The sequence below is a fragment of the Nyctereutes procyonoides genome, unplaced genomic scaffold (genome assembly GCF_905146905.1).
Source record: "Nyctereutes procyonoides isolate TBG_1078 unplaced genomic scaffold, NYPRO_anot_genome, whole genome shotgun sequence".
Classification (NCBI taxonomy): Eukaryota; Metazoa; Chordata; class Mammalia; order Carnivora; family Canidae; genus Nyctereutes; species Nyctereutes procyonoides.
In genome coordinates this window covers 51,401,275-51,414,873 of record NW_026575135.1, presented here as the reverse complement: position 1 = coordinate 51,414,873, position 13,599 = coordinate 51,401,275, and the positions used below count along the sequence as shown (strand labels likewise).

General features: G+C 40.1%; 1 protein-coding gene across 2 annotated transcripts; it reads left to right on the top strand.

Annotated features, from left to right (window-relative positions):
* Positions 1-1,598: 1,598 nt before the first annotated feature.
* CUNH5orf24 (chromosome unknown C5orf24 homolog) lies at positions 1,599-12,907 on the top strand. 2 transcript variants are annotated; one of them, XM_055302596.1, is made up of 3 exons: positions 1,599-1,915; positions 7,279-7,380; positions 8,422-12,907. In XM_055302596.1, exons 2-3 carry the CDS (start codon positions 7,357-7,359, stop codon positions 8,989-8,991), a joined length of 594 nt encoding a protein of 197 aa, XP_055158571.1. In that variant the 5' UTR covers positions 1,599-1,915; positions 7,279-7,356; the 3' UTR covers positions 8,992-12,907. The 2 variants fall into 2 exon arrangements, with proteins under 2 accessions (XP_055158571.1, XP_055158572.1); XM_055302597.1 differs by lacking the exon at positions 7,279-7,380 and having other exon boundaries at positions 1,600-1,915.
* Positions 12,908-13,599: the final 692 nt, after the last annotated feature.

Below are 13,599 nucleotides of genomic sequence, written 5' to 3'. Positions count from 1 at the left end.
CCCTGCAGGAAGCCTGATGTGGGACTCTATCCCAGGATCTCAGGATCACAATCTGAGCCAAAGGCAGACACTCAACCACAAAGCCACCCAGGTGCCCCAAAAGTTTCTGTTTCTAAAATGGTTTTATGTACAAATGCCATTTCAGAGAAAAATACAGAGTTACAGATCTGGAATAGTCATAGTATGGAAGTGTTACAGTGCATTCTCAAATTCCACTTCAAGAATAAAAAAAAGGACTTGAGTAGAGAAAACCAATTTTAATGTTTTTTTTGGAAGGCTCTTTAACATGTCCTCACATCCGTGTACGTATTTTAGCTGTCTTCTACATTTTCCTTCTGTATATGCACAGTATGGTATAATCAGTCCCATTTTGTAGTATTTTATGGAAGTAATGAATCAGATTATTTAAAATCTTGTTAGGACACTGCCTGCCAGAAAATGAACAGGCTAGGTTTTTTTGTTTTTGTTTTGTTTTGAAAGGTTTTATTTATTTATTCATGAGAGACAGAGGCAGAGAGACAAACAGGTCCCCTGCCAGAACCTGATGCGGGACTCCATCCCAGAACCTCGCGATCATGACCTGAGCCAAAGGCGGACGCTCAACCACTGAGCCAACCAGGTGCCCCGGGTCTGGCCTGTACTGTATTTGGTTTTGTTTTCCTGTTGCTCCTCCTTTCTTTCCTACTGGCAGCATTGCCTGGACAAATGCTGTGCTCAAGGCAGAAATCAGTGCTAAGAATTACCCCCCCAGTCTCCATTGCATAGGCAAAAAAGAGAAACACTGTCCCTAGCCTCTTCGCACTAATAAAGTGTTTTCCCCTGGACTGCCTTCCCAATTCTGGCTCCTACCCTTTCTAGCATATTCGAATTCACAGGGGGAAGACCTGGGGAAACCGATCCCCTTCTGCTAAATGGCTTGTATGGGGTGACTGATATGCTAGACATTTCACAAACTACATAAGGGGGGGGGGGGGTTGTAAGTAAACTACTTCTAGTCCCATCCCTTCTTGTGATGGTGTCATGAAGAATATGGCAATTCTTAGGTTTATAGGTATAAAAACTTTAAAAGTTATACCATGTTCTACAAAATGCGGCCTTTCATTAACACTGATCCTAGGCCCGAGGGTCCAAATACCTTGTATTTGAATATTCCCCATCTTGTTGGCAGGTGGAGGTCTCCTCCTACCTATCCATAACCAGTAAAAGGCAGAACCTGAGTCCTTCTAACATGCTTTGGACACTACATGACACAATCAGGCATTAATTTACCAACAGCAATCAAAGGCACACTTTCTGGAACAAGACAGCTGGATTCAAATCCTGACTCCCATCATTTATTAGTCTTGTAATCTGAGAAGTGGGGTCAAGTAGGAGTTCCAACATCACAGAATCGAGCTAAAAATCAATCCTGTAAAGAAGTTACTCCCGCTTCCGGTGGGTCTCCGGCCCTTCCGCGGCGCCGGGTCTGCCCCGACGCGCGAGCTGCCCCGGCCCAGGCCCCGGCCCAGGCCCCGCCCCCTGCCCGGCCCCGCCACGCGCAAGCGCAGTCGCGCTCCGCCAGCCACCCCTCCCAAGGCTTGCGTGCTGGCCGTCGGCGGGAGACTGGGTCTCGCGATGTGCGTCTGCGTGTGCGTGCGCGGTCCTTGCGAGCTCGCGCACGCCTCCCCTCGCAGTCCTGGGCTGTGGCGGCCTCTTCCTCCTGCGTTTGAGGCAGGACCCTGAGAGGTGGCCGCGGCGAGAGCTGAGAGTCAGCGTCCAGTTCGCCGCCAGCGGCCTCGCTGCCTGCCCCTCTGACTTGGGCTCTTCGCGCAGTGCCGAGGCTGCGGGCTGTGGGAGGGGAGCGGGGCCGGCGGGAGCTTCCCAGCTGATGGGCAACCCCTGGGCGCGCTGAGGGGCCGAGCTACCAGCGGCTGAGGTAGGTGGGCGCGCGGGGTTTTGTCAGTCTGGCTCCGAGCGGAGTCGGGGCGGCGGGAGCTCGTGGAGAAAGGCGAGGAGGCGGCCAGGACGGGAGTGGCCCAGCCCGCGGGTGCGGAGAGGTCTCCGACCCACGTCTGAGGAGGGGCTCTGGCCCAGCCCGCCGCGGGAGGAGGAGGGGCCCCGGACGTAGCCTGCTCGTCCCTCGGCGTGGAGCCATTATTGGGGGGAAATGCCTCCTGCGGCGGGGGGGGGGGAGGGGTCACCCTTTCTTTTCTTCGAGAGGTCTAAATTAGCCGTCCTCCGTGCTCCCCGTGTTAGATTAAAGCCTGCCGGCTTCGAGATAGACGTCTAGATTGAGTGGCCTGTGGACTTCTGCAGCTCGCACAACTCCCAAGTGCACGGATAGCGGGCTCTGAATCTTGCTTCTTGGAGATTACACGACTCTTTCTCTAGTGTGGGCGTGTATCTTCTGCAAAGTTTTTATTGCTAATACATTAATAATCTCTTTTGGTTACAACAGGTAATGCATTTCCAAAAGGCTCTTGTCAAATAAGGATTCTGGCCCCGGGGAAACTGCGCGTGGGGCACAATTAAGGGGTAGAAAGAAGACAAAGAAGGCCGTTATTTATGATCTGTCCTGGTATCAAAACTTTCCGTGGTGGGACTGGATGCATAGCTTCTGGCATTCGTCTTGGCCTTTGCTGAGTAGACTTTGAGTGATGTGGGTCACAAATGGACTTTGGTTTGGAATTATTAAAAAAAAAAAAAAAGATTCTATGTAATCGTTACAACCCAAACCAACCTGAAAAAAATCTTTGAGAATTACGTGATGTTTAGATCTTTGGAAGAGAGCAAAACTTGGATTTCGTGAAAGGAAGATTTTCTGCATGTTTAGAAAGCTTCAGGAATGCTTTGTGAAGTTACTAAAAATAGTTTTAGTTCTTTTTGTTGGCAGTAATGAGTGCCACATTCAAGAGAAGAGAGGAATTGCTTCATAAAGAATGGCTCACCCAAGGACTTTTGGGTTTAAACGCAGTAAAAGAGCTTTGAGCATTGCAAGTTTTAGTGTGTGTGTGTGTGTGTGTGCGTGTGTGTGTGTGTGTGTTTTAAGGTTTATTTATTTTAGCGGATGGGGGAGGCTATGGGAGCGGCAGGGCAGGAGGAGAGAGAATCCCAAACGGACTCCCCGCTGAGCTTGGAGCCGGACGCGGGGGCTCAATCCCACGACCCAAGCGGAAATCAAGAGTCAGTCTCAACCCACTGAGCCACGCAGGCGCCCCAGTGTGTGGTTTAAAAATCCTGATTTAGTCTTAGTTAAAATATGTCGAAGCTCTTAGTTGACTCCCATATATATATAAGATGAACCATCTTTAAGGTAATTAATCTTTGAGAGTCTACGCTTTGTTACATAACTCTTGGCTTTCTTTCAGTCCAAACTTTATAGAAATGTATTCATTCTGACTCTCTTAAGAAATGTGGCCTGCATACTTTGAACTCTGTACTGTATTGTGGGAAGAGTCTTACAAGAAGGAACAGTAGGCTGACAAGCCCTGAAGTAGGAGTAGGAGACATTATTAAGAGTAGGATTAATTAATGCCTGTGTATGTAAATAGTACTTACAAACATTCATATCCTGTGTGTGTGTTGTGTGTGTGCAGATTATGATGCACACAAGGATCTAATGGTGTTGATTCCCATCTTAAAAGGTTGGAATTTGAATATAGAAAGGATTGGTTTTAGCTCTGTTTCCTTATTAACTACAGAAGTGACTGTCATGGTGAATTTCTTTTCCAACTCTTTTTTGTTTGTTTAAGAGAGAGCTGGCTCAGGCCTATGGGTGAGCAGAGTAGGGAGGGACAGAGGGAAAGAGAATCTAAGTTCCACACTAGTGTGGAGCCCCACTTGGGGCTCAGTCTCGCCCCTGTGGTCATGACCCTAGTGAAATCAAGAGTTGGACACTTTAACCAGCTGAGCCACCCAGGTGCCCCTCTTTTCCAGCTTTTTTTTTTTTTTTTTTTTAAGATTTTATTTATTCACAAGAGACACACAGAGAGAGGCAGAGACATAGGCAGAGGGAGAAGCAGTCTCCATGCAGGGAGCCCAATGTGGGACTCCATGCAGGACTCTATCCCTGGACTCCAGGATCACGCCCTGAGCCGAAGGCAGGGAGCCACGCAGACGTCCCTCTTTTCTGGCTTCTTAATCAGTTATTGAGTAAACAAAATGCTGATTTTTTTGACAGCAGGGAAGGAAAACACAAAATATAGATAGAAGACTAGCCCTTAGCAATGATCTTTAAGTCAGTGTATCATTGTTTTTCCATTGGAATAAACAACTTTACTCCTGTTTTGTGTCCTAGAGCTTAGCATAGTGTTTTGCATGGAGTTGGCTCTCGACAAATGTGAGCTGTGTCAGAAGTAAATTAACATAATACAAACCAAATGCCTAAATTCCTAGAGAATATTAAAGGAATTGGTGAGAGGTGCTTTTTTTTTTCCAAGTTACAGGTCTACTTTTTATTTATTTATTTTTTCATAGAGAGGCAGAGACACAGGCAGAGAGAGAAGCAGGGTCCATGCGGGGAGCCTGACGCGGGACTCTATCCTGGCTCTCTGGGATCACACCCTGGACTGAAGGCGACGCTAAACCGCTGAGCCACCCGGGCTGCCCTACAAGTCTACTTTTTAAGTAGTGTATTTTTTTTCAGTGTTTGTTCGTATCTGAGTAGAAGATACATGGCAGCATCTTGCCTTTAAAAGCTTAATGTAATATAAACTGAGACTCGGTATCTCTGTATTAGCTGAGTGCTAATGTATCGTGAATGTTCTGCTACACTAAGAGAAGGTAAAGTTAAGGGAAGTAAGGTCCAGAAGAAAGGTTTAGTAAATTAATGATAGGAACTGAAAAAGCATGAAATGTAAAGCACTGAAATAGACTGTAGGAAGAAATGTTTTTTTCCTTTACTGTCCGTGCTACTTGTGGAAGGGAACTTGTACCTTTCTACCTCTTTTTTACTAGAGCTTTCTTTGCAGCAGAGGAATTTGTGAATAATAAAATTGAAAAGGGCATCACTTTTTCTCTTAAAATCTTCTCAGAGGTCTGTTTCTCTCTTTTTTTTTTTTTTTGCATGTTGTCTCTAGTTCAACCTTATTGGCAATAAACTAATATTTTGATTCCTGCCTAATTCCTGTTTATATTTCTGAATTAGTTTATAACTTGAAGGGGGAAAGGAATGTGGTTAGTTCCTTCACAAATTCCAACATTAGCTTTTCTTGAATATGGAAAACAAAGCTGTTTGATTTTGTAGATATTATCAACAGAAAGGTTTTGTGGATTTTTGGAGAGAGGAGCTAAAGACATGAATAGAAACTTAAACAGGAGGTTTTTTTTTTTTTAAGATTTTATTTATTTATTCATGAGAGACACAGAATGAGAGGCAGAGACACAGGCAGAGGGAGAAGCAGGCTCCTCGCGGGGATACCGATGCGGGACTCATCCCAGGTCTCCAGGGTCACGCCCTGGGCTGAAGGTGGCGCTAAACCTCTGAGCCACCTGGGCTGCCCAGAATTTTTTTTTTTTTTTAAAGATTTTATTTATTTATTCATAAGAGACACACAGAGAGAGGCAGGCTCCATGCAGGGAGCCCTATGTGGAACTCGATCCTGGGACTACAGGATCACGTCCTGGGCCAAAGGCAGACAACTCAACCACTGAGCCACCCAGCATCCCTAAACAGGAATATTTTAAAGTGGGTCTTATGTTTTCATTTTAGTAGAGCTGGGTGATTCTCATGGTAGGGGTTGAGTTTTGCCCTCCAGGAGATATTTAGCAACATATGGAGAAACTTTAGATTGTCAAATTGGGAGGGAGAAGAAGAGAATGTAGCTACTGACATCTAGTGGGTAGAAGCTAGGGATGTTCATAAGCATCTTAAAATACACCAGACACCCACTCCCCCCAAGAATTGTTTGACTCAGATGATAATGCTATTATTGAGAAACCCTGATGTATTTGTAGATTACATTGAAATTGTTGATCTGATGTCAGGTTACCTGAATTCCTTTTTGGCTTTACCATTTCCTAATGAGTGCCATTGTCAGGTTGCTAAAAATCTCTCAGTTTCTGTAAAATAGGTCTAATAATAGTATGTTCCTTATAGAGTTGTGTGGATTAAGTCAGATAATATGCAAAGTCCCAAGCTTATTACCTGGCACATAGTAAATGTTCAAAGACTTAACTTTCAGCTCATATTACTACATGTGGAACACATTTTGATGCTCTCTCTTAATTTCTGAGCTGAAATTAGAATTTGAGCTGGTGAAGTGATTAATAACCTATTTCTTATTATATCCTTAGGGACTGAGTGAAGAATTGCTCCTTTTAATATTTGTGTTTAACTCAATCTTGTTTTACAAGACTTCAGCCATAAACAAGTAGCTTTTTATTATAGATATTCTTTCTTTATAGTTAAGACTTTTTTTTTTTTTTAAGATTTTATCTATTTATTCATGAGAGACCACAGAGAGGCAGAGACACAGGCAGAGGGAGAAGCAGGCTCCCTGTGGGGAGCCTGATCTGGGACTTGATCCTGAACCCAGGATCATACCCTGAGCTGAAGGCAGACACTCAGCCACCGAGCCACTCGGGCATCCCTATAGTTAAGATCTTAAGATAGTTGGCAAATAGCTTTGTATGTGTTGATTTTCAGGAATTATTTAGTAATTTAACAATTCAATTCTATGACTTGATTTTCATTTCCTTTTACCTTTATAACAGGTTTTGGTGCAATTTTACATATATGGTATAGGCAAACATTAACAACTTGGGGGCTAGATCTTACTATATACATCTGTGACTTTTTCTAAAACTGAATTAGAACCCGTATCTTTATACCTTATTGAAATATAATACTGTAGTGTCACCAAACTCATTCTCTATGTGTCTAGATAATATGGCTGTTTAGGGCTGGCTTGTTTTGGTGGTGATTGTAATACATACTTTATAAAGAGAAAAAAATCACAGGGATGTCTTCACAGACAAAACAGAGACTGGTCTGTTCATTAGTCACAGGGCTCTTTTAAGGGAAGAAAATCCACACATGTTTATAATCAAGGAGGAAGCAGTATTGTACATTCAACTTTCTGTCTTGATAACCATACCTTCAAAATAGGAAGTATTTTATTGTTACCCATATTTTTGTAGTATAATTCTCACTTGTATAAGAACTCATTTTAGCTAATGGAAACCTCTGTTCACCCTTTATATTAGTACTTCCTCCTATTTAGATAGATTGGGGTTTTTTGTTTTTTGTTTTGACTGATTAGTTAATTTTTTAAAAAAGATTTTCTGTATTCATGACAGATGTAGAGGCAGAGACACAGGCAGAGGGAGAAGCAGGCTCCCTGTGGAGATCCTGATACAGAACTCAATCCCAGGACCATGGGATCACGACCTGAGCCAAAGGTAGACGCTCAACCACTGAGTCCCCCAGGTGCCCCTGATTGGTTAATTTAAAGGGAGTCAGTACCTTGAGAGATTGTGTTCTTTGCTTGGCACATTCAGTGCTTTATAAAGTGTAGTACACTGAGAATTCTTTGTTTTTAAAGATTTATTTAATTTAGAGGAAGCATGCATGTGTGCGAGTTTAGGAAGGGGCAGAGGAAAAGAATCTTCAAGCAGACTCCCTGCTGAGTGCAGTGATAGAACCCATGAAATCATGACTTTAGCCACAACTAAGAGTACGATCCTTAACTGACTGAGTCACCTAGGTGTCCCTTTACTAAAGATTCCATATTAATAATAAATTATAAGGGCAGCCCAGGTGGTTCAGCGGTTTAGCGCCGCCTTCAGCCCAGGCAGTGATCCTGGAGACCCGGGATCGAGTCCCACGTCCGGCTCCCTGCATGGAGCCTGCTCCTCCCTCTGCCTGTGTCTCTACCTCTCTCTCTCTCTGTCTCTCATGAATGAATAAATAAAATCTTTAAATAATAATAATAATAAGTTATAATAAGGAGGAAGTGTCCACCTTGTGGCAGCTGTGGCCAGATCAGAAGTGTATGTATGTAAGAAATAGAATAAAAGGCCAAAAGAAGACGTTCTAAGAATGTTAAGCAAATGAAAAAAAAATATTGTTACTAAGAGTTCTTGTGTTTGTTGTTATCCTTTTAAGGTTTCATGATCTAGAAGAGCCTATAACATGTAAGATTTATTCTGTACTTTATCCACTTTTCTAGTTCCTAAGCAGAAGACATGGCTACTAATGTAGTATAACAGTTGAGGTATCTTGTGTGAAGTAAGTCCATATCCTTGATTAAGTTGAGGAAAACAAGTATCTCTGAATCTGTTGATGTGTGTTTGTTTATAAGTGGTCTAGAGTCTTGCCTGTCAGCATAATTTTTTTTTTCTGTCTGTAATTTTAGATAGCCTGTATAGTTTTCGGAAGATGGGCTATTTTCCCACTGAATGCTGTCTTACAGGTATATATTTGTATTTTATTTTTGGTAGAAAATGATGCATCCTGTTGCCAGCAGTAATCCGGCTTTCTGTGGCCCTGGCAAGCCTTCCTGCCTCAATGAAGATGCCATGAGAGCTGCTGATCAGTTTGACATATATTCCTCCCAGCAAAGCAAATATAGCCACACAGTCAGCCACAAACCAATGGCTTGTCAGAGGCAAGACCCGTTAAATGAAACACACTTGCAGACTACAAGTGGCAGAAGTCTAGAGATAAAAGATGAACTAAAGAAAAAGAAAAATCTCAACCGATCTGGAAAACGTGGCCGACCTTCAGGAACCACCAAATCCGCAGGGTACCGTACCAGCACAGGCCGACCCCTGGGAACCACCAAAGCAGCTGGATTTAAGACAAGTCCAGGCAGACCTTTGGGTACAACTAAAGCTGCGGGATACAAAGTAAGCCCAGGGAGACCTCCAGGTAGCATTAAAGCTCTGTCCCGTCTTGCTGATCTTGGTTATGGCTGTGGCACCGCTGCTTTTCCTTACCCTATGATGCACAGCAGAGCAGTTCATGGGGTAGAGGAAACCAGCAGCGAAGTCAAACCACCCAATGAGTGAATGAGGCAGGAAAGGAGGGCCAGGTTTAGAAGGAAGATTGTGAATAATCCCAAAGCTTCTTGGATTTATTTTGACATACATAATTTTATGGCCTGGGCTTTCCAAATTGTTTCCCCATTTGATTTGTTTTCTTTTGCTCAGAAACTGCCATATGCTGACAGATGCACTCAGGGCATGAGCAGTGGCATTGTATTTGTATATAGGTTCAAGTGTAACACCTAACTAAATCATTTTTGCTTTTCTTTTAGAGTTCTGGTTGTGTCTCATATTTCATTACTCCTTTGGGCCATTCTAAATAGATGCTTTATGTACTAAACAACTGAAACCATTATACCTGTTAGTTTGTGAAGTAAACCTACAGTATAATAAAGGTAATATCCAAGGTATTTTTAACTGATGGAACAAAGCAAACTAATGATTCAGGATTACTTGAGGTAATGGCTGTGAGTTTTTGTAACATTTATTTTCATGAGACAAGACTCAGATATTTGTATGCTTTGGCATTTACATAGAACTTCAGATGTTAAAAATCTTACTTTTGTTCTAGGTTTAAGCAGCAGAATCTTATTTATTTTATTTTATTGATTTACATGGTGTTAATTGATTTAACCCTTATTTCTAAAAACTCTTTAGTGTTTGCCTTTCAACAATGATATGTTGTGTATTTCTTAATTGCCTAAGAGCATATATACCAAACACTACAAACAATTCATATTTACAGAAAAATTCAGCTTTTTAATAAAAACTGCACATTACATTTTTGGTGAAATATGCATTCTGAGAATAGCATACTTAATAGAAAAAGAAACATTCTTAAGGTCTGCATGTAGCTGTAGTCACTACAATTTGCCTTTCATATATTTAGTTTTAAAGCATTATGCTTAAAACATTTATTAATGTTCATTTATTAAAAATGTTTTTTAGTTTCTTCCCTGAGAAATTGTCCCATTACATTAGCACTTACTGTGGTTTCAGGTTTATATCTGCCAAAGGACGCAAATCAAGTGGTAGAGTCTAAAACTGTTATAAATAAACTGCAATTGTCTGTCAGAACCCAAATATTAAGGAATACATAGGAATACCATCTATGCATGCATCATGTAAAAAAAATATGTTGATAAGTTTCATTGAAATTTAATTGTGGCTCCAGTGAGACCACTTATCTAAAAGAAAATTTTTCCAACGTCTGCTTTAGAAGCAATATAGAAAAAAAAGGTATTGGGTAGATATGGATGGTAGGGACAGAGAAAAATCACTCTTCTCCCCTTTCTGAAAGTAATAGTCTTTGTTAATAGACATTGTATTTATTCTGAGTTTGTTCTAAATAAAATAAACTATTACAAACTTCAGATTTGAAAAACAATTCCACTCAAATCATGGAATTTTAAATGCCTTTGAGATTATAGTATAGATTTGCAGGACCCAAAAACTTTTAAAATAATTAAAATTTTAGAAGGGCACACATTGTGTTGTTGGGCTTGCTCTCAGTTAATGCAAACTCTGATTGCAAATGGATGTCATGTTTCGTACCTTTTTTATTAGGAAAAAAGCAGCAAGCCTTCAGGTGTTCCAGTGATGCCTGACACAATGAGCTGGACTTATGCTGCTCTTTACAGTTAGAGGTGTTGCATTGTAGGGACTGTGTGTGCACTGGCATCTAAGACAGTGACCTCAACAATTTTAGCTTTGCACAAACCATAGAGAACAATATTGGATGACTATATAATCAGTTGTAACATTCTGGCAGCTAAATTGCTACAAGAGTTTCTCCTTGCAGAAGCTCAAAATACAAAACTTTGAATAATTTACTCAGAACAGTATAACTTCTGACACACACAAATGCTTACATCTTTATTCATATATTCGTGTATCCACTTTTAATATTTATGTGTCATTTAGTTGTTTCTCAAGATGATGTTCAGCAGTTGGCTACTTAGAAATATACTTAGAAGTCCTCTTCTGAGTTCCTGAAAACAGTTGTTTAATTAAATGTTATACTGCAAGGTAATATAACTGTCAAGGATTTGGTGTCCTGTTGTTTTTATACTGTGTCCATTTGACATTTCCTTTCAGTTTATTTTCATTCCTGATTTTGTTGTACATACCCTTCCCTTTCTCTCTTCCCTTTGCTTCATTTATTCCCCTCCTCTTTCCCCATCCTCCAGCACATCTACTCAGTGGTGCTGTGCTGTGTGTCAGAAGATAAAGCAGGTGTATTATTGTATAATGAATTTTGTATACATGTTACTGAAATGGTGAAATCAGCTAAAGGAATTCTGTTCATAACCGTGTTTATTAATATCAGGAGCTATGTCCCAGGATAAAAAAAGGGGGACAAATGGCTACAGTTGTGAATGGTTAACAGTGTTTAGAAAGCTGAATTTTCTGTTCATGTAAGTGTTTACCTGGAGTATTAGATCTGTATGGTGGTGAGCATCTCCTGATTCCACTTCCTTTTCTCCTTGTGAACAGTTTATTGGTGCCATGCTGAAGAGAAAGACATCTAAGTGATAACATGAAGTCTTAAAATATAAAATATTTTTACTTCTCTATAAAGACTACATTGTGCATCTTTTGTAACACTGTCTCGTCATGATAAACACTGAAATAGCATGTTAAAAAATTGCCTATACTTTAATATAATCAGTTGGGGAAAACTGGCCTTTTCCTCCAATTGTATGATTGTTTCTTAAAAGGTAAATTGCTAATTTTATATTGTAGAATTCTGTTCTTCACATAATAGGTCTCACTATTCTGCATTAAAACTGTTGGTCAGAAAATGATCTATTCAAGTAAGTTTGCTTTACTTTTTTTCTTTGAAAACTATTTTAACATGCCTTATTTATTATCATGTTAACAAATAAGCAGTAATACAAATGAAATTTTCATTTTTTGACAGATAAAACCTTGCATAACTAATCTTTGGTATGGGATGATTTTGATACTATCTTTGGAGTTTTGCACTGGATATTAAAAAATACTGGCACAATGTATTGGAAGAAAACAAGTATCTGATTAATTTTTAATATTTGGGGACATTTTTAAAATCAGTATTCAGTTAGACTGAAATATTCTTTATATTTTTTATTTACTTTTTAAAGGAAACATCTGTTGAAGTAATAAAAGTAATCTTCATTCCAGACTGATGTTTGTGTGAATTTACATGTATATTTTCATGAAGTAATAGAGTTTCTTTGAGTCAAGGAGGAAAAAACAATTATCTGGACCCATTTGTTAGGTTAAAGGTGATCCATCCAGTGTAAGAACAACCAGTGTATGAGCTAAAAAAAAACAAAACCCCTTCTCCTTTATATTCTAAGAAGCTTTAAAAGAATAATTCAGGGGATGTTGGCAATACCTGCTGCTCTGTCAGTCATTGTCTCTATATGCAGTAAAATTTTATCCCTCTATAACGTAAACCTTCACAACAGTTCAAAATGTTTTTTTCCTTGGACATAAAATATTTAGATGCTATTATATTTTTGTTTTTATTATGGCTTAACTATATGCTATTAAACTCTAGGATGTATCTAAATCTTTCCTTTGCTTTTCCCTCCACCTCCTCCCAAGTAGGTAAATCTGTACTTTCACAATGTATTTAATTTTTGGGAAATTTAATGCTGTAGTAAATCAAGTGTGTGATTTATAGTAATCAGACCACTTTGATTCTTTAAGTTTCACAATTTCCTTTTTCCACAGATAATTACAGAGAAAATAATTACCAAGTAACTGATATAAGCACGCTGTCCTCTGCTGTAAAAAGTCCAAATAGATACTGTGTATGTTTTTATGTCCATGAACTTGAGCTACTCGTGTGCAATTATGTGTATGGGAATGGAGTAGTGTTCATGATTTGTATCTACATCATCATATGGATGTATATTTATTAATAAAGTCATTACTTTAAAACCAACAATGTTTACTGCTTTATTAGCACAATATTTGTGAAGTAGAGGAATGGCAAGTAGTAAACCTTTATCATGACTGGATCTTGTATTTTCTTGGCTTTCTGAAATCTCTCCTGTAGTTTGTTTTTCTTAAAATATTTACATAACTGCAATTTAAAATCCTAACTTATAAACAAATCTCACGTTGTTTGCTTTTTCTTTTTCTTTTCTTTTTTTTTTTTTTTTTTTTTTTTGCTTTTTCTTCCCATTATTAAAATGCAGCAGGCTACTAGTTCTGCCAAAGGCTTATATTTAAATTTGAGTATGGTTGATCTTTTTAGTTTAAAAATTTCAGGGGCCCCTGGGTGGCTCACTCTTGGTTTCCACTCAGGTCATGATTTCAGGGTCATGGAATTGAGGCCCCTGTTGGGCTCTGCCATCAGCTCAGAGTTTGCTTGTCCCTCTCCCTCTGCTTCCCCCTCCTGCCCCCACTCACTCACTTGTGCACTCTCTCAAATAAGTAAATAAAATATTTCCCAACAAATTCAGGCATTAAACATGGCTAATTTGTTGTTTTAATGTGGGTTTGTTTTTGTGTTTTGATAGAGAAGCTTGCACAGGGAGCAGAGGAATGGGGTGGGTAAGGGTAGAGGAAGAGGGAGAAAGAGAATCTCAGCAGGCTGCATGCCCAATGTTGGGCTCATCTTATGACCCTGAGATC